Source organism: Haliotis cracherodii, unplaced genomic scaffold (assembly GCF_022045235.1).
Source record: "Haliotis cracherodii isolate W230 unplaced genomic scaffold, xgHalCrac1.p SCAF_1, whole genome shotgun sequence".
In the NCBI taxonomy this organism is placed as follows: domain Eukaryota; kingdom Metazoa; phylum Mollusca; class Gastropoda; order Lepetellida; family Haliotidae; genus Haliotis; species Haliotis cracherodii.
Window position 1 is genome coordinate 56,696,136 of NW_027266264.1, and position 23,007 is coordinate 56,719,142.

General features: G+C 39.4%; 1 protein-coding gene across 1 annotated transcript in view; it reads right to left on the reverse strand.

Moving 5' to 3' along the window:
* The window catches only part of LOC139479639 (laminin subunit beta-1-like), a 91,707-nt gene that overhangs the window by 67,812 nt on the left and 888 nt on the right, over window positions 1-23,007 (reverse strand). Inside the window, exons 2-14 of the mRNA XM_071262483.1 lie at window positions 21,137-21,370; window positions 19,707-19,745; window positions 19,276-19,353; window positions 15,238-15,430; window positions 14,020-14,151; window positions 12,966-13,141; window positions 10,379-10,484; window positions 9,207-9,359; window positions 7,486-7,594; window positions 5,336-5,465; window positions 3,720-3,837; window positions 1,292-1,431; window positions 150-250 (exon numbers count right to left, since the gene is read on the reverse strand). Coding sequence (XP_071118584.1) covers window positions 150-250; window positions 1,292-1,431; window positions 3,720-3,837; window positions 5,336-5,465; window positions 7,486-7,594; window positions 9,207-9,359; window positions 10,379-10,484; window positions 12,966-13,141; window positions 14,020-14,151; window positions 15,238-15,430; window positions 19,276-19,353; window positions 19,707-19,745; window positions 21,137-21,370 — 1,709 coding nt within the window. The remainder of the gene's footprint in view (window positions 1-149; window positions 251-1,291; window positions 1,432-3,719; window positions 3,838-5,335; window positions 5,466-7,485; window positions 7,595-9,206; window positions 9,360-10,378; window positions 10,485-12,965; window positions 13,142-14,019; window positions 14,152-15,237; window positions 15,431-19,275; window positions 19,354-19,706; window positions 19,746-21,136; window positions 21,371-23,007) is intronic.

The window sequence follows — 23,007 nt, forward strand, 5'->3', positions numbered from 1 at the left end:
GACACAGACACAGACTCAGACAGACACAGACACAGACTCAGACACAGACTCAGACTCAGACACACATATATATAGCAAGGTTTGTGACACTGCTACACTGTGTAGTACATGATGTTGAATATACGAGGATAAAGTAAACACACACATACTTCATGTCATTGGTGACGACATCACATTTTTGGTCGAAGTCTTTGGTGTTGAGCAGTTGTTCTGTTTGGGTGAGCTCAATAGGGGCACACATCAGTCGATCCTGTAAACAATACACATAGTAGGTGTCATGAACCTGTGTGGGTCCTACATCGTCAAGATGTCTTGTCCAGGAATACTGGGGAGCCTATGCATAGTTGTTATTCTTAGGAATACCAGGTTAGCCATCACTTTATTGTTTATTTTTGTTAAATTTCAAGGACAAGTGAATAAGATAAGCCACGTGCTCAGATGAAATTCCAGCTGTTTTCCTACATAAATCAAACGGATGAAATGTGAATTTTGAGATAATTTGTTTACATTTTCTGTTGTATTCGCTTGTACGCTTGCCATGTTCAAATTTGCAGAAATAATGAATATGGCGGGTAATGGTTTCATACAATAAGCTGGCAATAGTAATGGAAGTACTGACCTCAATTCCAACTGGTAAATCATGTCAACTGCTATCAGCATACAACTTTCAGAATGCAGACTTCTATATCCTAAAGGAGTTATAGCTTCAGGCAATTAATTTTATAGATTTATGACAATGAGTCCTTTGAAGATTCACAGGTTAGAATTGGTCTTCAGCAACCCATGCTTGTCGTAAGAGGCGACTAATGGGATCAGGTGGTCAGGCTTGCTGACTTGCTTGATGTATGTCATCATATCAATTTTCGCAGATTAATGTTCATGATGTCTATCACTGGATTGTCTGGTCCAGATTCAATTATTTGCAGACCATAATACAGCTGGAATATCGCTAAGTGTGGCATTAAACAACAAACAAACAATCTGCCTGAATATATATAAACTTTACAGAATGAGTAAACTCGCCAAAGCATAATTCCCATGGTTTCACATCTGAGAGTAATCTCCCCTGAACATAATCCCCATGGTTTCACATCTGAGAGTAATCTCCCCTGAACATAATCCCCATGGTTTCACATCTGAGAGTAATCTCCCCTGTACATAATCCCCATGGTTTCACATCTGAGAGTAATCTCCCCTGAACATAATCCCCATGGTTTCACATCTGAGAGTAATCTCCCCTGTACATAATCCCCATGGTTTCACATCTGAGAGTAATCTCCCCTGAACCTACCAGGTACAAGGTGCCCAGAACCATGAATGTACACTGTTGAGTACTGGGTTGGAGAATCGGTGTCCTGTAGTCTCTGGTATTCTCATAGCACCAGCGGTCAGGACACGCAGGGAAGAGTATAGTCATTGGCCGGGGGTCATCTACAAAAAAACAATAAGGGAACATATCCAAGAACAAACACATGAAGATGAAAGCAAGACCTAAACATGGCATAAGGTAATGTTCCACTTTAAAGTCAGTCTTCTATGTTGATCTTTATCATGAAATTAATGCAAAATATGCAAGTGTCCCTTGCTCGTATTTATAACGTGACACATCTTTATCTGGACATATTGTCATGTCCAGTTCACTGCATAGGGGTGGAAACAATGACATATAAGAAAGCTCACAATAAACAATGTAACTGAGTGCTGGATTTAGAAAGTGCTTCTCGCCAGCTTCCATGTCAGGCATGGCTTGTCTGTGTAGCAGGGCGCGGAGTCATCCTACAGATGACATCCTTTCCTTGTCAGCTTGCTGACAGGGTTAACCTCTTTGGCCATGTGGACAAGGCGTCCGACCTCTGATCAGAAGGTCCGTGGTTCGAATCCCATCACCGGACTCGGATATTGTATGGCCGCTACATTGGCGCCCAACGTGTGACTGAGCATGTTCATATAAAATTTGAGCAAAATAAGCCTCAGTACCCTACTATGCGGCCCAGGACGTGCCTTCTGTTGACGGGGGAGTATGTAGCAGGGCGTGGAGTCATCCTACAGATGACATCCTTACCTTGACCAGCTTTGGTCATGTGGGCAAGGCGTCCGACCTCTGATCAGAAGGTCCGTGGTTTGGATCCCATCATGGGACTCAGAAACTTTATGACCGCTACATCTGTTTACACAAGTTTATCAAGCTGTTATCACAGGAGGCAACTCTGAGTCTTTGTTCTTGGTAACCTTCTAGGATTATTTTTCGGGTAGAACCGGTCTTAAGCAACCCATGCTTGCCATAAAAGGCGACTATGCTTGTCGTAAAAGGCGACTGAAGGGATCAGGAGGTCAGGATCACAGACTTGGTTCACGCATTTCATAGATCCCATTTGCATGGATTCATGCTCATGATGTCAATCACTGGATTGTCTGTTCCAGACTCTATTATTTACTGACCACCGTCATATAGCTGGAATATTGCTGAGTGCGGCGTTCAACAACAAACAAACAAACATACAATATAAGATTATTTGACAATTACAAGTAAGACACTGCTGGAATTTCCTGCTTTTGATTTCATGTTTTTTCACGTGCAAAGCAGTTGAAGTTAAGTTTGTGAAGATGGAAACTGATATTATTCAGTCTACAGCCTTTTGCAGGGCCCTCACATTAATTTCATCATGCATTTTAGGAAATGGAGTTGACACTTGCATTAATTGGTGATGCACTAATTTCATGATTTACTGTATTTAATTGGCATGAAAGTATGTTTTTACATGTGTGTTCACATACACATTTAACCATTCTGTGATCAATAAATATATACTGTGTTAAAAGTAGTGGTGAATGATACAGCAAGGTCACAATATGATACGTATCAGGATACATAGGTCACGATACCATCAAATTGACCTCAAATCGCATGGATACATGCTGACAATAAATATTTCAGAGCAGGTTCAAAAGGAAAAGCTAGCTGTGGATAACTGTTTGTAGCGGCTATTTTTAGTACCGAACTTGAAAGGCAACTTACAACACATTTTGCAATATCTGACTGACAAAAATGCTGATTGTCATTAAAAGAGTAGTAAGTGTATCTTCTTGTATCAGGACTTAAACCAGACAAAACCAGGTTGCACCCTGATCCCATACATTTATCAAATTTGAAATATAGATGCATAATCTTGTCTAAATGAGTACAATCATAGATCTCTGATGACTGTGTCCTGTGTCATGAATTATACATAACACAGGGATTAGTGATGTAGTATGGGAAATATGCCTCAGAGGTACTGAGTTTGTTCAAAAACGTTGTTGTGTGGACAAGTTAGGGTTAGTCGGACACAAATTAGATTTCTTTTTACATGCATGTAGACATTAAAATTAAGTTGCATTTTTCAATAAAAGTTAGCACTATGTCAGGCATGTTATAGCTATACAGAACTCCTAACTGAAGTTATCTGAAGTCAGGGCGGTCGGGTAGCCTAGTGGTTAAAGCGTTCGCTCGTCCGGCGAAGACCCAGGTTCAATTTCCGACATGGGTACAATGAGTGAAGCCCATTTCTGGTGTCCCCCACCGTGATATTGCTGGAATATTGCTAAAAGCGGCGTAAAATCATACTCACTCACTATCTGAAGTCCTTCACTTTACTTGCTCTCTCCCTTTATGTGGTTCTTATAGGAGGGTCCACCTTATTTCAGTATGTAGTGACATATAGCGTTTCTACTCCACTTACTTGAGAAGACTTGCATGCTGGCGGTTGTGTTGTCGGGCGCTGAGTAACGGATCAGTATGTCACATGTTCCATTAAAGGTTGTACCCCCAGGAAACACTATATTTGTCTTGATAGTTGACTGAAATATTCATTCAAATCTATTACAATGGAACTTCATAAGTAATTACCGACCATGTCATATTTGGTGCAGTAGCTGGGACAAGACTGTTTTGTAAGAAACTCATTTTTTTCTTTACAAGCATCCAAAACAAATTGGAAAGACCCACAACTCATTTTTACTTCAGGACATCAAACCAATAATTTATTATTGTTCTAAAACCAGTGGTAAAATAATTCCCCTGGGCCCCCAAAATATCAAATGGTTGGTCAGATACTTTAGTTCGATTTACCATAAGGACAAGTGATACAATAACTATAATCAGGACTACTTTGAATCAACATCACCACAATCAATCATCTCAAGAATCAACATGACCACAAACAATCATCTCAAGAATCATCATGACCACAAACAATCATCTCCACAAACAATCATCTCAAGAATCAACATGACCACAAACAATCATCTCAAGAATCATCATGACCACAAACAATCATCTCCACAAACAATCATCTCAAGAATCAACATGACCACAAACAATCATCTCAAGAATCGACATCACCATAAACAATCATCTCAAGAATCAACATGACCACAAACAATCATCTCAAGAATCAACATGACCACAAACAATCATCTCAAGAATTGACATGACCACAAACAATCATCTCAAGAATCAACATGACCACAAACAATCATCTCAAGAATCAACATGACCACAAACAATCATCTCAAGAATCAACATCACCACAAACAATCATCTCAAGAATCAACATCACCATAAACAATCATTAACATTAACAATCCCCCCCTTAACAATCCTCATCACCATAAACAATCCCCCACTTAACAATCCTCATCACCATAAACAATCATCCCCTTAACCATCATCATCACCATAAACAATCCCCCACTTAACAATCCTCATCACCATAAACAATCAGCCCCTAACGATCCTCATCACCATAAACAATCATCCCCTTAACAATCCTCATCCCCATAAACAATCACCCCCTTAACAATCCTCATCACCATAAACAATCAGCCCCTAACGATCCTCATCCCCATAAACAATCACCCCCTTAACAATCATCATCACCATAAACAATCCCCCACTTAACAAGCCTCATTGCCAAAAATAATCACCCCCTTAACAATCCTCATCACCAAAAGCAATCATCCTAAAAATCACCATCACCATAATCAATCATCCCAAGAAGCAACATCACCATAAACAATCATCATCTCCACGATAATTCATTACCGTAAACAAGCATCACCTCTTATATTAAGAATAAGCATCTCACATATGTATAAACACCAATCACCTCCATATAAACCTCACACATCATTATCAAGCATCACTGCAGCAATCTGCATCACCACCCTTACCATCATCATAAACATCATTCATATCTCCACGAGCAGCAACATAACAATATCTTAATTTGACACGTTACAGATAGAACATTCATAATATCATTGGGATTAACCCACCGCTGTTATTTTCCCTTACCCCAAACCCCAATTTGGCATATCCATTTCCAAAGTATCCAGGTATGTCTCTCTGGTTCGTAACCCCAAGGCTATCCTCGAATTCTGTATGGATGAAGTGAATGTCTGGCGAGAAGTATCCTGGGGCAACACTGGAATTGGGACAAAGTGCTTATTTAGTTAACATGATATATGTCAGTGGACTTGAAGAAGTTGTAGTATCAATGAAGACAGATGACATATTGATTTCAACTTCTTTCAACTTCTATATGATATATGGTACCAAATTTTCTGTCAGATCCACTATTAACTTTAGTGTATTGTAATACCGACCCCTATTGGAGGCCTGGACCTTATTCCATCTTTATCTGTGATGAGAAGTGAAACTGCTGATACAGTCCGCTTGTAAGAGAGGCAGGCTCTGAATAGAGTCAGCTTGTAAGAGAGGAAGGCTCTTAATAGAGTCAGCTTGTAACAGAGGCAGGCTCTGAATAGAGTCAGCTTGTAAGAGAGGAAGGCTCTTAATACAGTCAGCTTGTAAGAGAGGAAGGCTCTTAATAGAGTCAGCTTGTAAGAGAGGAAGGCTCTTAATAGAGTCAGCTTGTAAGAGAGGCAGGCTCTGAATAGAGTCAGCTTGTAAGAGAGGAAGGCTCTTAATACAGTCAGCTTGTAACAGAGGAAGGCTCTTAATACAGTCAGCTTGTAAGAGAGGCAGGCTCTGAATAGAGTCAGCTTGTAACAGAGGAAGGCTCTTGATACAGTCAGCTTGTAACAGAGGCAGGCTCTGAACAGAGTCAGCTTGTAACAGAGGCAGGCTCTGAACAGAGTCAGCTTGTAACAGAGGCAGGCTCTGAATAGAGTCAGCTTGTAACAGAGGCAGGCTCTGAACAGAGTCAGCTTGTAACAGAGGCAGGCTCTTGATAGAGTCAGCTTGTAACAGAGGCAGGCTCTTGATAGAGCCAGCTTGTAACAGAGGCAGGCTCTGAACAGAGTCAGCTTGTAACAGAGGCAGGCTCTTGATAGAGTCAGCTTGTAACAGAGGCAGGCTCTGAACAGAGTCAGCTTGTAACAGAGGCAGGCTTTGAACAGAGTCAGCTTGTAACAGAGGAAGGCTCTTAATAGAGTCAGCTTGTAACATAAGCATGTTTTTCATAGAGTCAGCTCATGACAGAGGAAGGCTCTTAATAGAGTCTGATTGTAACAAGGTGAGGTGAGGTGAAATTGGGTTTAACGTCGCATCCAAGTTTTTTGCACTTATATAGCGACATGCATGCATGTGTGTGTGGGGGGGGGGGTGGGGTGGGGGTGGGGTGTGTGTGTGTGGGGGGGATGTGGGGGGCCTGATGCTGATTTATAATGCTAGCACACTGAGATACCATGCCACAGTTTAACACGAATACCCCACTCAGACACAGTATACTGACTCCGAGCCAACCAGTCCTTGTTTTAGCCCCATAATGCCGAGCGTCATACAGGGTAACAACAAGTACCATCTTTTAACGTCTTTTGGTATGACGCGGCCGGGGATCGAACCCCGGACCTTCTACTCTCCGTAACATAACCATGCTAATTTAGTTTGCTAACCAAACTATTTAGATCTATAGCCAAAAACATTTGCATTTATGACGGTTGCAATATATACGTGACACAGTATAAACTATAACCTTAATGATAATCATATTTAATTAGATCTATAGACTACCGTAATACCCCAAAACACAAGAATTAAAATAAATAAAATATAGCACTTACACACATTTTTAAGGCTGGTTATCAGTCATTATGGCTGTCTTAGCCCATTCATGTGTAAAATCACAATATACCTACTTTTAATACTGTTTATGAACCCATCACTGTTATAATGGAATCCTTTGTCCCAACAGGGAACCCGTGCTCACACAATTCTCAACGAAGGTGAACGAGACATGCAAGACGAGCGATAAATCACTTCCGGGTGTTTGCTCTGCCGCCATGTTGGGAAAACCTTGTTTTGGAGTTTGACCTTGGGGTCATGCATAAATATTAAGAGAGGTCTATGGAACAGCATTCACTCACAAAGAACACATCATGACACAAGGCATACTGTCCATGACAACCCGAGACAGGCAACGTACAGTGCTCATCGGCATGCTCCATCGTCAAAGCCCAATGTTTAATATCGGTGGTACATACCTGTCACACTTCCTGCCCTGGATGTTTGGCCGACAAGAGCACTGTCCACTTGCCTTGTTACACGTGGGTGAGGAGGCCCCGCCCAGGTCACACGCACACGGGGAACAGCCTACACAGCAAAGACACAAGAAGCTCAACAATATCATGCATTTATTTTTAGTGCACTGCCAATATTAAATTCCATGATTTAATTACTTCAGGCTATTTTCTTTTTTATGAAACTTCACTTATCTCCATATTTCCTCTCTATAGGCAAATCAAAAGAAATCTTTCTCAGTACTCTCATATCACTTTAAAACCTGCGTGCAAGGCCTTTTTATTTTTTAATGTGAAGTTTACATGATATACAGATTAACATTGGACGAGAGGCGGTTACATGATCGCTAAAATGAAGTTCATAAGTGTATGAATAACACATTTTGACGTTCATACATTTTTCACGAGACTGAAATGACGTAAACACTGACAGATTACTTTCACATTTCTGGAGAAACCCCTGGAAATTCCCTAGCACAAATATAAATACAGAAGCGTTGTTTCTTATCATTTAGAGCCTTTAAACTTAGGGTTTTTGCATACATTGGGATAAGTCAGAGAGTTTGACTGCATGCCTATTCAAGGATATCCTCACTACAGCCCATCCTAGAGAACAAAATGAAGAAAAGCACATCCAAAGTATCGTAGTATCGACTCGATACTTGTCTTGACTACAGCGACAGTCGACAGCAATCACTGAATTTACCATAGTATCCATTGGACACATCTTTACAATCACTTTTCAATGACAGTCAATCGATCAGTGATGACTTATGAACACATGTAATAGCCACAGGTTCATGAAAAACTTCGGAAATCTCTCCCGATACGTTTATCGTGTAGCCATTTTCACATCTTTTACTTGATGCAAATGTATTACGACATGCTGTCATTATGACTGACTTAATTACTGAGGTAGTTCATAACAGACCTTTCTCCTTTCATGATGATATTATTTGAATACATTTGTCGTAAAGAAACTTAAAAAAGAGCATGTTGAGCAGACATACGCTCATGTCACCTCTCATTTTGAGGAACTATTTTATTTGGTGATACAGCTTGTAGTTGTATGGCTTTCAGTGTAAACATAAATTCACTTGCTTGATAACGGTGTTAGAACCTACACCGAAACGTCGCTCTTAATTGTAATAAAGAAGTTGTTCATCCATAAATTCTTATCCTTACTTAGTACTCCAACTTCTAGATGCCTATCAAAGAAGTGTAAACATAAATTCACACATGCTAAATGTAATTGTGTATAGATCTGGGTTTATATGCTTTGAGGTAAAAAATAGTGATATAACATGACAGTGGCCATGTTGGAAGGGGCATCTCATAATCTCCTGAGCTGGCAATCACATGGCTTTATGAAGCTACCAGACAAAGTGTTTCAAGCAGCAAAAGGTTTATGGGATAAGAACTTGTCAAATTATGATGCATTATTGACACAGGAATATTCAGGGGTTTTAGACCTGTAGAACTATGTTTTCACGTCCCCATAAATTTATGACTTAGTTGGAAAATTCTGGAAATGTTTGCAATAAACGACATCCTCACACTATCTAGTTGTAGCGTCTCCAAGTAAACATCCACATTGTTTATTAATAGCGGACAAACATATTGCCGCAAGATTAGGGAACCCATAAGCACAGGAAAAGGGAGGAGAGGAATATGTGGACACATACCATTACTGTCATTTGCTGCCAGGCCATAGAAGCCATCCTTGCATGTATCACATCTCCGCCCCTGTACATTCGGCTTGCAGGAACACTGGCCTGTTGCATCGGGCACACAGGTCTGATTGGCTCCCACTGTCCCAGCCACGTCACACCCACAAGCTGCAGACATTACACAACACATACTAGTACATGTGATACTCAGCTACTGAAGTGTGTGACATGTCTAGCTTTACTGATGTACTGTAATGGCAATTCACATGATTCAGTTTTCTGTGATAACTTGCTCCCTAACTCACTCACTCACTCACTCACTCTAAACCACTCAATGACCCACTCAAACACCCTTAACACAGTTACTCAACAAAACAGGGATCCCCGCCTCCCAAGCCATCCCTAACTCACTCACAAAAAACAGGGACCCACCAAGGCTCCCCTAACTCACTCACTCACTCAACAATTAGTGACCCACTCAAGAAAATTAGTGACCCACCCAGGCACCCCTAACTCACTCAATCAACAAGACAGGGACCCACCCAGGCACTCAACCACCCAGTGACTCACAAGCTAGCCCTGACTCACTCACTCATCCACCCTGTGACCCTTCCAGACATCCTTCCTTCATTCACCCAACCTACCAATGGCCCACCACGCCACCCCTAACTGACCTCCCCAACCTCCAAGCTATCCTTCTGGTATTCACTCAACCGTCAAGCAACCCAACCAGTGACCTACCTCATTCGCTCAATCACTCAAACCCCCACTTATACATCCAGCCACCGATCTCAAATTGCACAACCACCAAGCCACCCATCTCTCGCTCACTCACTCACTCACTCACTCACTCACACTTCAAATACCGTTTTTGTTATTTTTTTAACGCCACACTCAGCAATATTCCAGCTATATGACGGTGGTCTGTAAATAATAAAGTCTGGACCAGACAATCCAGTGATTGACATCATGAGCATCGATCCACGCAGTTGGGATACGATGACATGCATCAACCGAGTCAGCAAGCCTGACCACCCAATCCCGCTAATCGCCTTTTACGGCAAGCATGGGTTGCACATGCCACGAGGAGAGCCTGGATATGATGGCGTAATACAATATAAGAGTTAATGGAATCGAAGACTTTCAGATTGTCTGTGATTCCTTGACACGGCTGACTGCTCCCTTACCTGTACACCCGTCAGAGTTGGCCTCGTCCAGGTTGTAGAAGTCCTGCTTACACTGGTCACACTTGGTACCCTGCACATTGGCCTTGCAGTAGCAGTCTCCGGGGTTCTGTACACAACACATCCTGTATGTTCAGCCACCTTCTCATCATGTTACACATGTGCACTCAGTCACATTGTCCTTATAACAATCACTATGCCATCATGGTATAACAATCACATCGCCATCATGTAATAGCAATCACAATGCCATTATGTTATAACAATCACATTGTCATCATGTTATAACAATCACATTGTCATGTTGTAACAATTACATTGTCATTACATTATAACAATCACATTGTCATCATGTCATGTTATAATAATCACATTGTCATGTTATAACAATCACATTGTCATCATGTTATAACAATCACATTGCCATCATGTTATAACAATCACATTGCCATCATGTTATAACAATCACATTGTCATCATGTTATAACAATCACATTGTCATGTTGTAACAATTACATTGTCATTACATTATAACAATCACATTGTCATCATGTTATAACAATCACAATGTCATTACATTATAACAATCACATTGTCATTATGTTATAACAATCACATTGTCATTTCATTATAACAATGACATTGTCAGTATGCTGCTATACATGTGTATACAGTGACATTGTCATCACATTATAACAATCACATTATCATGTTATACATGTTTATTGTCACATTGTCACCATGCTATACATTAGGTATAGTCACATTGTCACCATGCTATACATTAGGTATACAGTCACATTGTCATCATGGTATACATGTGTACAGTCACATTGTCATCATGTTGTACATATGTATGCAGTCAAATTGTTATGTTATAACAATTACATTGTCATTACATTATAACAATCACATTGTCATAATGTTATAACAGTTACATGTCATCATGTTATACATAGGTATACAGTCACATTGTCATGTTACACATGTTACTAGTCACATTGTCACCATGCTTTACATATGTATACAATCACATTTTCATCAGGTTTATATACATGTGTATACTGTCATCTCCACTTAGAAGTGAAAAGTGGAGGTACACATTAGTCAGTGATTATAGAAAGTGACACTGATGGGTGTACAGTGACATCATATTGTTACATTACCATATTTTCTTGAGTATAGTGCTCACTTTTTTTCCAAAAAACACAGCTGTGTAGAAGGGGGTGCGCATTATACACGAATTATGAGTTTGGATGTTTTTCCCCCCCATGGAAAGACATTACAGTGAGCACGAAACACCGGAAATACCATGTCAACAAGTCCATACTGAAGTATGCAAAATAATCATGTAATTACACTGTCTGGCTTTAAAAAGTGTTCTTTGTATATCTGGACTTATGTTTGTAACTTATTTCATTAATTTTATTCAAAATTCCTTTTAATATTGTTTTTATTAATTTCGGCGAAATTGTGTGTGAAGCGATCGGAAGATCGCACAACTCACCGTTATTAACAGCAACCACGGTCAGAATACCGCTATTGACACCTTGAAATGAACTTTAGTTGACAGAGAATGGATACATATATCATAAATGACATACTTTGACTTGTTAAAAGTCATATTTTTTTTTTTTTGACGATTCTATGTCAACATGAAATCCTCGCGATCACGCGATCATGTGCACGTGAGCCTTGACGTTGACTGGTCAGACTGGTTCCATGTAAAAAATAATACCCGGGAATAGCGATCAGCTGCTTGGCTTAGGGTTATTATTATTTTACATATGTTTAGTAAAGGCTGCATCTAAATTAACAAGATATTGGAATATATTATTCCTGATATAAAAAATAGTTTCAGATACTATTTTTGCCAATCCTTGCATTAAAAATCCTGTAAAGTTATATTACTGGGTGTGTCTTGACTGAATCACCGGTCGATTCCAAGAAAACGTGTGTACAGCTGATTGCTGTTTCCAGCTTAGTTTACGAGAAAATACACAAGGTAATCTTAATCCTTGGATATAAAACAATGCCTAGCAGAACAATAAATACTATTTAAACGGTAAATAAACATGTCTGGTGATTTTTTATCTCAAATTTGGAATTTGTACTGACGAAGTTTCTCATCACCCGATCGTTTGCCGGACTTCGCTGAAAGGGTACGGTGTAATTTTTTTCTGCGCATAATATTCAAATTTCTTTTTTTCAAAAATATTGAACCCGCTAGAAGGGGGTGCACATTATACATGGGTGCGCACTATGCTCAAGAAAATACGGTAATAGTATATATAGAAGCTACATTGCATCAGGGGAGGTGCACTATTCATATGGATTATGGCAAGTCATCAATAACCAAGACAAGTGTCCCACAAATAACTTCAACACAAAGCTAAGTTCTAAAATTAAGAAAATCATTCTCCCAGCAACAGAAACCAGAAACATTTTGGACAACTAATTTCTGCAGTGCAACCTTATTGCATACTGGTTCCCGGGCCTTGTACACTTGGACAATGCTCTGCAGGTAAACAAAAACCTGCAGGTAAACAAAAACTGATCTGCAACACTAAATGAGAGTGTTAAACAATACCTTGTTCCCTGGGAGGGCAGTGTCGTTGTTCATGACGCAGTCCCCTTGGATGCCTGACCAAATGTTGACGGTGGAGCCGGCAGCATTACAGCCACACAGGACACAGGCCTGAGGGTCAGTCTGGGCCCTGTCCATCGGCCGGAAGTAGTTAGGCAAACACTTCTCACAGTTAGTTCCTGCAGGGAGAAAACTCGTTTGAGGACATTTCAAGAAAACATTCTGAGAATCCAGAAATATAAATTTTAGAAGCATGGGGATGAGATTGTGAAAATATGAGATGTCACAATGTCATTTCTTTCTGCAAATAAACATAAATTTCACTTACAATAAAAAATATCATGATACTACATTGGTCTGGTTATTTAAACGAACACGGAATGTTTATTGAGTTATGAAATAAAGTGCAAAATGTGTGAATCTTAGAAATGATTATTTTAACATCAGTTTTCACTTGAAAAACTGCAACACTGTTCTTAAGTACTGGTAATAATTATCCAAGGTGGATAATCATGAATGGGGGCTGAACACTCATGTCTGTATTACAACATTTATCTTACAACTAACTGGTTCAAGATGTCATTGCTAATTAGCATTCTAAATATAAAACATGCCTGTCACGTCGGACTGCACCAGCACGGCTCTCTTGCCTCGTGGGATTGAGCAAGCGCCTATAGGTCAATGAAGGTCTGTTCCGTTGCGTTCAAAGTAACAGAGATATAGATAGGATCCATGCAACAGAATCCCCTCATAATAACGGCCCCCCAAAATTTTAAACACACCTCCTTAGAGTGGTCCATAATTAGGGGGCTCACACTATCAACCACTGGTTTACCTGCTCAAGACCCCACAGTTCTCCACAGTTCTCCAACAGCCAGGACACTACCAATGTTTCTCAAGTACAGTGCGCACCTAAGCATAATGCACACACCCCTCTTTGGGATTCAGTATTTTGCAAAAAAGGATTTTTTTAGTATTATGTGAAGAAAAAACTACATCCTATCCCTTCAGCAAATTGAGGGAAAAGTGCATCGTGACTACTGCTATGTCTACCCACCGGCTGTGTTGTCCTGACAGTTGATGCACTGGCCTCCACCGATCTGCTTCCCTGCCGTGTTCAGACTCTGGTTGTTTGTCTCCACCTCGCTGGAGTACGTACACTCCGTGGAGTGGTTGAAACAGTTGCATGCTGGAACAAGGAGAATCACACTGTACCAGGCACAGAGACACCTCATCAGACTTCCATTTTGGAAATGGCAAATGAAAACCTCATTCTACTGTTCATTACTTTACTGACGGAGATACAATAAATAACTGATGGTGACGACTACCGATATAAGGCCACAACAAGTCAGTCTTTGGATTTTCATCCAAATCTTTGCCAAATGTCAGATGGTAGACACTAATTTTTAAAAACATTTTTTTAAACAATCTCATCAAGACATGTACATTAAGTGATGGATGAAGCAAGAATGTTTTGTAGGACTATGTATATGGTGTAGTTCACCAAGTTAAAAGGAGGCAGCACACATCGCAAGGCGCCATTGATACTGCCCATTTCAATGATTAAACATCAGATCCTTGTTGTGCAACCTTTACAAAAAAACTTCATCAATAAAAATAAGAACAATTTCAATTTAGTTGGTTTGTTCCACATTCTACCAACCCGACCGGTTGAGTTATGATGAAACATAGAATGTCATCCATTGTATCATGACGTCACAGCATTCTGCATGATGTTATCGCCTTGCAGACTAATTTTATGTCTATCTCACAACTCTGAAAGTTTACTTTGAGAGAGAGTCCAAAAGAAAATTACTGATAACTTTTGTATTTTTCAATGTCTTATATCGCGAGGAAGTGTTATGCCCATTGTAGTGGCAAGTTGTTCCTAACAAGCCACACAAGTGCCACGGTTTGATGAATTGAGAGGGGAGCAAGACTTGCTTAATAGTTCTGCATCCTCGTGGTATATGTCGGCCGGCTACCCCTCTGCAGCTGACATGGACTTCAATGTTCTTAGCAGAGACCATATAATCTATCATATGATCTCTGCTCTTAGGTAGAGCCTCAACCATTAAAAGTCCATCGCACCATACTTAAACACCTGCTTTCCAGTTTGTGATATTGAGAATTCAACATCCAAACATGTAATACTCAATAACACCTGCAAATCTGAAAACATTGCTCATACTATTAACCACTAGTTTGCCTTGCCCACATTCAATTATTTATAGGCTGCTTTGCTGTGAATGGCATATTGATGACTGCATACCTTCACAGGCTACACCGTACTGCCAGGCTTTCTGGTTGTAGAAGGGGAGACAGCGCTCACAGAACTGGCCCACTGTGTTGCCGCCACACACACATTCGTAGATCTGGGTCTGTGCACTGAGTACACAGTCTGTGGCATGGCCGTTACACACACACTCCGCCATCACCTCAAGCTCTGATATGGCGAAGTGTTGCTGAAAGATAGACATGACATCTCAATTACTTTCAGATCCGAAAGGACAGAAGAGTCGCTAAAATATAGACATGGTTTCTTGATTACTTTCAGCTCCGAAAGGACAAAGAGTCGCTGAAATATAGACATGGCATCTCGATTACTTTCAGCTCCGAAAGGACAAAGAGTCGCTGAAATACAGATATAATGTCTCACAGAAAAACAATCTGATGGTCAGTTTGACTTACAGTTTTTTTGTACGACAAACAATGACCATCAGTCATTTATTTCGTATATGACATTATAAAATGTACAAGCTTTAAATAATAATGACTCCCTGAATACAATCCGATCTCGGCAATGTCAGACAGGTCCATTTTTTAATGAACGGTGGGGGGGGGGATAAAGTCTTGTATTTCCAGAATATTCTCACAATTTTCCTGTCAAACATCTGTACCATTTCTCCATATACTGATTGTCATATCTCTTCCACTTTTGGCTGCAATCGTTTGGCCATTGCGTTTATCTGTGTTACCCAGCTACATCTATGGGGAATAACTCATAAGATACTCCCCTCTCAAAAATAACTTGTCGTCTAACTTACGTCAACAAGTTGTGAGAGCGGAGAGCATGTTCCAATCTCCAGATATGATGTAATTTTATTCATTTTTTTGTCATTTGTCATTTATATATAACGCATTGTTCTACCCCTATCAGGAAATCTGGCAATTCCATTGGCAGGGATAAGAATGGATAATTTCCTTTTCAGCTGAAACCTCTTTGCAATGGAGCGTGGTCCATAATTAGTGGGTGTTTAGGGGTAAGCCATGAGATTTTAATAAATTTGTGGTCACTAAAACATGCGGAAATTTGCAGATCCGCGGAAGATTCTCACCCCTGCATTGGTTTGTCCATACAACGTGAAGAAACAATTCATTTTGATGTAGACCCCCAAATCATGTCACTGACACTGACCTCAAATATTGATTCAATACATGATCAGATGATGAATACTGACTTGTCTGCTAGTAAACAAGATGGCTTCTGATACAACATTTTACGGTTCACAGCAAAGTTACTGTAACGAAACAGAGGACAGTTTAAAGACTCTCTGAATTTGTATTGCATTTTGTTATAACAAAACAAAATGTTTACTCTTGATCAGGTTAACATGTGAAAACAAAGACCCATGGGCCCAACCCCTACAGGGCTCTGACCGGCCCTTGGCCTGCTGCCTCGTTCCGATCAGACAACCTCAGGCGTCGGGTCATCGGGTCCTTGTTTTTGCATGTTGACCTCATCAAGATTAATTGTTATATTCAGTCAGGTGAGCTCACAAAGAAGGTGCTGATTTCTATTTGTCAGTGATCAGCACTTATAAGACAGCTTAGAACAGTTGAGATACTGACTTCATTCTTTCCTAGTAGCCTAGAATTGCTTTCCATTTATTTGTCTTTTACAAATCAAATGAAACAGTGTACTCAATGATGATCTGATTTTGATTTCTAAACATTCAGAGCTTTCTGTTTAAACCCATCATTTACAAGGTAGAGAGATGCTATTCATCAGTTGGTCCAACTTAGACTAACATATCGGCTTGGTTAAAAAGTAATAGTGATTGAGTGAGTGAGTTTGGTTTAACGCCGCTTTTAACAGTATTCCAGTTATATCACGGCGTGTCAGCTTAATGAGGGAGGAAAGCCCCAAGTGATGCAGGTCTCAGACGTTTACCACTTCGGTGAAACCCACGAGCACGGGTATGGTGCTGACAAACCTAGAGACATAATTGGGGCGAACCGGGGTTCGAACCCACAATAATAGGTTTCTGGTGTGCCCAAGGTACGCAACTCTGCACAGCGAATCGCAGCGCCTTAGACGACTGGGCCACCCGTGCCCCCTAAGAAGTAATAGTCAGTAATAGACTTCTCAATGTATTTGTGAGTGCTTGAGTATGGATTTACTCCGCTTTTTGCACTATTCCAGCAATATCATGGCAGGGGACCCTAGAAATGGGCTTCACACATTGTACCCATGTCGGGAATCAAACCCGGGTCTTTGGCGTGATGAGCGAACGCTTTAACCACTAGGCTACCGGACCACCCCCTCAATATATTTGTAACTAAATAAATCAATGATCATTTGATTATATACATCATCACCATTAACCTGAATTTACATAATTTCTAATAAAAAACTGATGACATGACATAATTTCAGTCTGTGACTTTAGCCACTTGTCAGTAGCCAGAGTCTAGTAAAATGTCTTTCAGTCTAGTAACCTTTACTATTACAAGTCCACTTATTAACCTATGTACTGAAGATGATGTCAAGTGTCAGGGTCAGGCGTGAAGACTCACATGATTTGGGGCACAGATTGTAATTATATAGTAGAATATTGTTATATATAGAAACGGACTCCGTCTGTCCGTCCGTCACGTTTCGTTTCCGGAGCATAACTCAGAAACCGTTTAATATTTGTTCATGACACTTTGCAGGTCTGTCAAGTACATGCTGAACTGGTGCATTTTGCTATTTAGAAATTTTAGAAATTTTTATTTTTTACATTTCCATGGCAACAAGATGGACTTAGGTTTCCAAACTCTTTTTTTTACAATTTCCATGACAAATTCCACCTCGGTTAAAAAAGGTTAGGGTTTGTTTAGATTTAATTAAGTCATAAATTCTGCAACAGGGGCGGAGGATATAGCCACGTTAGTGGCAAACTCTTGTTTGAATTTCATTAATAATCAAAATTACATTGACTGTCATTGAGACAAGCAATCATGTGCTCCTTTGAAAATACATATATTTTCATGTCATGATTTAACAATACCACTGATGAGAGATGACAATACACTGCACTGCCAAGTTAGCAGCCTGAAGCGTGACAATGACGTTTATTGATTCTGGATTGTACAGACCCTAACACCTGTTACCAAGCCAGATCTTTTGTTTGTTGTAAGCACATAACTATTGTATGTGTCTAGTGGAGGAATCAATACTTTCTTTACCTGTCACAAAGGCTTCATACACCGACTTAACTGGCGTTTGTAGTAATTAACAATGAAAGTTATATTAATTTTTATTACAGAATGCAAGGCATTCTCACAGGGAGACAGCCATGGCAACGAGGTTAGGCCACAGTAAATGTCTTCTTTGGAATATCCTCAAAAATTTCTCATAGAATTTTTCTGATTATGAAAAGGTTACAGTGGATGCCAAAACTAGGACTCAACAGATGTAATTAGGTCCTATTACCTAAATTCAATGGTATCTCAACAGTAAATGTTATCATTTGAAAATGACTGTCACCACATTCTGATAAAATACACATGAAGTCCTAAAACTATTATTATTTTTTAATAACTTTTTTTTCAGAATTACATGCACTAACTGTAGTATCATTAAAAACAGATACATTTAACCCGTGAAGATCTGGATTAGAATTGTTTTTCAGCAACCCATGTTGCGAGAAGTGACTAACGGGATCGGGTGGCCAGGCTCACTGACTTGATTGATGCATGTCATTGTATCCATTTTGCATAGATAGATGTTTATGATGTGAAGCATAATGATTGTCTGGTCCAGACTCGATTATTTACAGATCGCTGTCATATAGCTGGAACATTTAAACAAACAAACAAACAAACATATAGCTACATGTAATATAAATACCCTAGATCATCGATCATCAAGACAATCCCCTCCAGCTTAAAACTACCCGGTAATCATATTCCCAAGACTGTCCGAAGACATCCATCAGAGAGGGTAACAGTGCTTGATGAAATGCCTTGTTTCTATGGAGTCATTGTTGTAAACATTGCAAGACTCAAGAAAACTCAAAGCTTTGCATGACTGTGTACTTACAAAGCGAAGTGCTTCTGGGCTGAGAGTCCTTTCAATTTCATAGAACTCAATTCGGATATAGCGGGCTCTTGTCCATTCCTGAAAATAAAAATTGCCAATGCACAATTATTCCAATATTATATTTTAATTGTGATATTGGATACATATTTGAATTTCTCAGTACCTCAATCAATCACTTCACAGTTTCATGCTATGGTTTTTGCTTTACTTGTTTTGTTTCATATAATACCCACATGTTATACAAAAAATACTTAAAGATTTACTCTGCATACCTAAAAGAAATTGTAAAAATGAATTTCAAAAAGACAATTGACTCTCCCAGAAGCAAATCTTGGATTGAAGAAAAAGACAAATAAGATTAATGGTGAAATCAGAAGCTGTGCCGATAAGCAGATATATAAGGAGAAATGGAGAACCATAGACGATCTTACCCTGAGTTCACTTGGAACAGCAGTGAAATTAAACTGAATCTGAAACAAAAAGTGTGTCAGTGTTTGACAGCTTTATCACAGGCTTCTCTTGAATGAATAATGTCTTATTGATGCTCTAATCTCTATTCATGCTAATGTGGTCATTATTTTACAATCGATGTACCATCAGGTAGGATGCAGTCAGTATTTAACGATACCATCAGGATGCATGCAGTCAGTACTTTACAATACCATCGGATAGGATGCAGTCAGTATTTTACAATACCATCAGGTAGAATGCAGTAAGTATTTAACGATACTGACAGGATGCATGCAGTCAGTATTTTACAATACCATCAGATAGGATGCAGTCAGTATTTTACAATACCATCAGGTAGAATGCAGTCATTATTTTACAATACCATCAGGATGCATGCAGTCAGTATTTTACAATACCATCAGATAGGATGCAGTCAGTATTTAACGATACCGTCAGGATGCATGCAGTCAGTATTTTACAATACCATCAGATAGGATGCAGTCAGTATTTTACAATACCATCAGATAGGATGCAGTCATTATCTTACGATACCATCAGGTGGGATGCAGTCATTTTTTTACAATACCATCAGATAGGATGCAGTCATTATCTTACAATACCATCAGGTAGGATGCAGTCAGTATTTTACAATACCATCAGGTAGGATACAGTCTTTATTTTACAATACCATCAGGATGGATGCAGTCAGTATTTTACAATACCATCAGGATGGATGCAGTCAGTATTTTACAATACCATCAGGTAGGACATGTAGGATGCAGTCATTATTTAACAGTACAATCAAGGGAGATGCAGTCTGTATTGTATCCAACCTGTAGTAAGTGCTTTGACCACACGTTCAGTGGTGCATATGGTGCACAACAAATGTCAATTAATATTATAATGCCGTATTCGACGTAATAAGCGCCCCCCTCTAATAAGCGTCCACGTCGATATTTGCTAATATATTGGCTAGTGAACAATCTCAATTAGCACCCCTTCTGATTGATCAATGTACACAAGACTTATTTATTCGTGAATAATACGCACTCGTGTGTTATATGTACCCTTAATTATGGGCATTTAAGTCCTGGAAAAATACATCTGTCGTATATAAACATTTCAGGCTGTCAGCATAAACCACGAAATCTACGATCTTTTAACACCAAAATAATATTCTGAAAAAAAAAACCTATTTCTAATTTTGAGAGCGCCCTGGGCGCTTATTACGTCGAATACGGTAATCATTATCATTATTATAACAGTGAACAGTAACCCACATGAACCAAAACAACAGGAAATCATTTCACTTGAACTTTGAGATGTGTCCAGCAGTTGTAACAGTATTATTTACAAAGTTTCTAGTTTTCAAAGTGATATTGAACTGCTGTATGTATCACTGTCAACTCACAGTTTCAAAGGTGACAGCTGTGTTCTGGGTGTATCGTGAACACACAGCATCTCCAGGGACAGTGGGGAGGTCAGTCGGGGGCCTACTGAACTTGGACTGGCACTCCTCGGCAAAGTTGACCTTGTACGCCCATGGTGCATACCCCATTGTAAGGTTGTCTGACTTGTGGATCGCCATGAAGTTGGGCCTTTTGGCATCTCCCAACTTCAAGATAAGCAGTTGCACTGTGAACGACTGCAACAGATTTTAAAAGTATTTTACTCCCTTGAAAACATCACTATCTTTAAGTGGCACATTAATTGTTTGTTTGTCTGTCCTTTAACGCCACATATGGATTAACACCACTTTCAGAAATATTTCTGTAATATTATGGGAGGGGACACAAGAAATGGGCTTTGCACATCACACCCATGTGGAGAATCAAACCAAGGTCTTTGGCATTATGAGCAAACTGTTCAACCACTAGGCTGCCACACTACCCCTCAGGGACATTTGATAATGATAAGAAAGAAGAAAATAGCTTCCTCTACACAACCATGTGTGTTGTTGGGATTTCCATCCAGACATCATGAGATAGCATTCACATTGTCTCATCTTTCTGAGGTTTACTGTTGTTCTAAATGTCAACTCTAACCGGTCTTAGTCAACACGACAAGAGTATACATGCTACACTGATGTCGTGTAGAAAGGTCTGTGGCACTACCTTGGCACCAGGTGTTCACATGAGTCTGTTTTGAACAAGTTGTGGTTTTAACCTCAGCTTCAGAACTGTTTTCTGGTCTACATCTGGTGATTTGGCAAGTTCTTGCCAAAAACAAGGTAAAATTGTTTCCAACTTCAAGTTTTTTACTTTAATCTGTATTCAACAGAAAACAATATATAGTATCGTCTCTGTCACAGACATCCTAAATTGACTTCTCAACAATTTCTAATTTTTTGTCAAATGAAAAAGAAATTATTTCATTAAATATTTGAATAGGTAGAGAAATGCCCTTGAAATGCAAATCTAAATTGAAACATGTTAAATAGTTAAACAGAATAAACATTGTGGGGTGGGGGGATGGATGGGTAATTCCATCCTGGATATGGCATACTGGTAAATAAATCCTCAAATGGTCCCAAATTGCCCAAAATTTTGTAGTGATCATTGCTTTTGATCATTTCATGTAAATTCTTGAGATAGTTCAACGAGTTAATTGTGCATAAATGTGTGTGTGTCTGTGTGTGCATGTCTTAGTGTGTGTCTTTGTGTGTGTGTGTGTGTGTGTGTGTGTGTGTGTGTGTGCGTGTGTGTGTGTGTGTGTGTGTGTGTGCGTGTGTGTGTGTGTGTGTGTGTGTGTGTGTGTGTGTGTGTGTGTGTGTGTGTGGATTTATGCCAGTTTGTAGTGCTTGCCCACTGAGATACCATGAAATAGTTTAACATGGATACTTCACTCAGTCCTTGTTTTATCATTAACGAAGAAAGAAATGTTATTAATGGTGACAGATACAAAATAATAATGTAATGTCACCAAAACAGGTCCATATTTTCTTATACTAGATTAAAAACAAAACAAAACATTTTTTGTTATTGCCCAGGGCTTTGTACCATAATTGAATCCAAATTTGATGCATCAGTGATGCAATTCCCTTGTTTGAAATATATCATATATACCATTTTTAGGTGAACAATTGACTTGCCTTTGCATATGTGGAGCAGGATACCCTCACTTTCTTGTAAACACCTGGTATCATCACTATTTGATAGTGATTTATAATCATAATATTTGCGCATCAATATTACTTCCTGATGAATAATGAGTGTTTATGTATTTGTGGTTTAAAGATATCCATTTAACCAAGTTTCAGAAGTCTGTATTTTTAATCTGACT